The sequence below is a fragment of the Tupaia chinensis genome, unplaced genomic scaffold (genome assembly GCF_000334495.1).
Source record: "Tupaia chinensis unplaced genomic scaffold, TupChi_1.0 Scaffold144450_1, whole genome shotgun sequence".
NCBI lineage: Eukaryota > Metazoa > Chordata > Mammalia > Scandentia > Tupaiidae > Tupaia > Tupaia belangeri.
The window spans coordinates 793076-796730 of record NW_006204309.1 but is presented as its reverse complement, the minus strand read 5'-3'; the positions used below and the strand labels follow the sequence as shown (position 1 = coordinate 796730).

Genomic DNA, 3655 nt, shown 5'->3' with positions numbered 1-3655 from the left:
CAAAGGACATCCTTTACTTACAATTGAGAAAGTAATACTCCTATACATTTTTCAGTTAAGATTGATTTTAATAGCATATTTATTTCAATTTTGCAGCTTTATTTTATAATATTTTCATAGGACAAGGCTAGAAAAATTGAATGTGGCAGCACAGTGGTAATACTCAGGCTACATGGAAGAGTTCCTAGTTCAAGATCCAAGGTCTTCCTATAAAAGCCAGGCATGCTCACTGGGTGATCCTGGCTGGCTGGAAGTAGAGGTGGTCCATTATTAGAATGCAATAAAATTCAGTGTTATTTTGTAATTTTAAAAATCACAATAATTATCACAATAATTATTATTATCCAGATTAACAACAGAATCATTTGGGAGCATCGATTTCTCTTTCTTTTAATTCTAGGTTTCTCAAGACAGTCTTTTTATTGCCAGAGTGAATGATTAACTAGGAAGAGTGCTCAGGAGGGTTATAGCCATTATTTTGCCAGGAAGCGTTAGTGTTTCAGCAACTAGGAACTATGGCAGGCTCCAGTGAGCTGGTGTTGGTATGTCTCTGATAATATGTGGAGTAAAAGAAAGCAAAGTCGGGTGCTAGTACTGTGAAGCTGAGGCTGTTGATTAATCCAGAACTCACTCTTGTCTGAGTCCCTGGAAAAAGTACCCATTCACTTGTCTCCCTGTGCTTGATGGTCACACTGCAACCCTTCTCCTCCATTCTCCTCTTGGGATTTTGGGGGCGCACGCACATGCCCCCAGTGTGAGTTTTAAGCCACCGGATCTGGAACTCAGACCATGGTTAACTATGTGGGAGTCCAGCGACGTAACCGTTATGCCATCTGCTGGTCCCCACTTTGCCTTTTTGTTAGCAGAAAGTCAATTCCCCTTTCTATATTCATAATGTTCTGATTTACTTTTGTTTTCTTTGTGCCCACCAACAACTGTCAAATTTTGCTTTCTAGGAAAGTTAAAATAAGAAACCAAAATTGTGAAGTTGTGAAAATTATAGAGGAAAATGGTGTGGCCCTTTTGCTTTTCCCTTACTTCCCTTTACTTCCCTTTTCTCTTACTTCCCTTTACTTGTATCATTTCGTCATGACTGAGAATGTGATGCACAGGCGGTGAGACAACCTTGCCCCATAAACCACCATGTGAAAAAAGTACAAAAATGTAAAATAAAAAGTTGCAAACAAGTACAAAACAAAGGGTATTTCTCTGACAGAATAGGCTGGGTCTTGCTACCCTGCACTGTAAGAGGAAGACAGAGACAAGAAGCCCAATAGAATGACACTGAGTAGAAGAACAAGTAAAAAGTCATTATTTTGTCTAATGTAAGCTTCTGATGAAAGATGACATCATGTGATTCCCTGTGCCTACTTCAAAAACTTTGAGCATAACATATGTTCAATAGTTTTTTGTTTTTTTTTTTTTGAGAGATTTTCACTGTAGGGCGTGTGCGCTCGCCAGACAGACAGAGAGAGACACAGAGACAGAAAGTGAGAAATCACCCCCCAGGGGGGATGGTCACGCCGCAATCCCTTCTCCTCCATTCTCCTCTCGGGATCTTGGGCATGCACGCACACGCGCCCGGCGTGAGTTTTAAGCCACCGGGTCCGGGACACGAACCGCGGTCGACTACGTGGGAGTCCAGCGACATAGCCATTATGCTAACTGCTGGTTCCCTATAGTTTTAGTAAATGTACTGATCAATAAGAACTGCATCTGACTAAACGATAAATATTTTACTACTGAAGGCAAAATGATTGCAATTGTATAATCCTTGCACCTACTTAGACAAAACCAGCTTTTGCTATCAGTATCCGAGGGCTGTTGACACTTTGGGATTCTGGGGTCATGCACTGGATGAGGAGGTCATCATGAGACCTTAGGTCCCTCAACAACACTCCAGGGTCAAGAGTATGTTTCTTAGAAGATTTATAATTTTGGTAACAAAGAAATAAGCCCCTCCAAAGTAAAAGAGTTCTAAAGTCATCAGGGTGTGGTGGGCCAGTTTTCAGGGAGTGAGCCAGAAAGTTTAGGTTGAGGATGCTGTCACTCTACGGGAGAAGGTGTCACTAATGTAACAATTACCTGACGAGTGAGATGGTGCCGAGGAAATAAAATTACTTTGGAATTAGGATCTCTATACTCATATGAACCTGCGAAGAACCAGAATTGCTTCTAGGAGTATTCCCACACCAGGAGAGTACTATAGATTTCAGTAAGAAAATGGTAGAAGAGGGGGCCAACAGGTAGCATGGTGGCAAAGGCACTAGACACTCCCACATGGGCCACCACAGTTTGTGTTCTGGACCTCATGGCTTGCTTTCTTACTTTCTCTCACTCACTTTCTCTCTCTCTCCCTGTGTCTCTCTCTGGTCAAATGAAAATAAATGAATGAATAAAATTAAATAAATAATTCTAAAAACCCAAAAATGGTAGAAAGAAGTTTATATTAATCATGACCTTATGGCCCAGTGAAGCATGGACCTTCATGAATGCATTTTAGAAGAGAGAGAAATTCACTCACTGATAAGCATCAGTCTTTGAAAAACAGTGAACAAAATCCAGTTATTAACTCTAAGCAGTTTATTGAATGTGATCTGGTAAATCCCTAACCAAAGACAGGAACCCATAGGGCTGAGGGAGCCTGTCCTCAGTAAAGAATGTAAAAATGGAAGCTGGGGTCAGGGTTAAAACTTTTGTTCCTGGATAGAGCTTATGAAAAAATCTATAATATGTGTATTATAGATTTAAAATGTGTATTTTTGCATGTGTACATGGCTACACACTTACATACACTTTTATCTTTAGCACAAATACATTTATTTATAAATATTTATTTGGGTTGGCCAATCAGAAGTTCACTGGAAAAATTAAACTTCTATTGCAGAATTACTTGCTTAGGTTGATGACATCTTCTTAGGCCAGATAGAAAATAAGTAAATGAAACAAAAAATGGAAACAAAATTGTAGAGAGATGTTCAGAAAATGAAACTACTGTGCCTCTCTATTAAAAGCCATGCATAGAAAGCACGAACACAGAGAACCAGGTTCACTGTTCACCCACACCCAGCTCAGCCAAGACAGCAGCATCCTCACCTGCCATGGCCCTCCTGCTCCCTGTCCTGACAGCCCTGGTGCTGTGCAGTTTTGGCCCTCTGGAGTCTCTGGGCTGTGACCTGCCTCAGAACCCTGGCCAGCTTAGCAGGAAGACCCTGGTGCTTCTGGGACAAATGAGGAGGATCTCCCTCATCTTGTGTCTGAAGGACAGAAGAGACTTTGGCTTTCCCCGGCACGTGGTGGAGGACAGGCAGTTGCAGGAGGCCCAGGCCGTGTCAGTCCTCCACGAGATGCTGCAGCAGACCTTCAACCTCTTCGTCTCAGAGGCCTCTTCTGCCGCCTGGAACACAACCCTCCTGGACCAACTGCACTCTGGACTTCATCGGCAGCTGGAAGATCTGGAGGCCTGCTTGGTGCAGGGGGTGGTAGAGGAACCATCTGCCCTGGCCCCTGAGAGCTCTCTACTGGCCTTGAAGGGGTACTTCCAGGGCCTCCAGCTCTACCTGAAGGAGAAGAACTACAGTGACTGTGCCTGGGAAATTGTCCGATCAGAAATCCTGAGATCCTTGTCTGCGTCATCCAAGTTGTACGAAAGGTT

At 42.8% G+C, this 3655-nt stretch overlaps 1 protein-coding gene across 1 annotated transcript in view; it reads left to right on the top strand.

Moving 5' to 3' along the window:
• Positions 1 to 3101: 3101 nt before the first annotated feature.
• LOC102468724 (interferon omega-1) overlaps positions 3102 to 3655 on the top strand; it is a 1339-nt gene continuing 785 nt past the window's right edge. The window contains exon 1 of the mRNA XM_006167021.1: positions 3102 to 3652. Within this exon, the coding sequence (XP_006167083.1) occupies positions 3102 to 3652 (551 nt within the window). The remainder of the gene's footprint in view (positions 3653 to 3655) is intronic.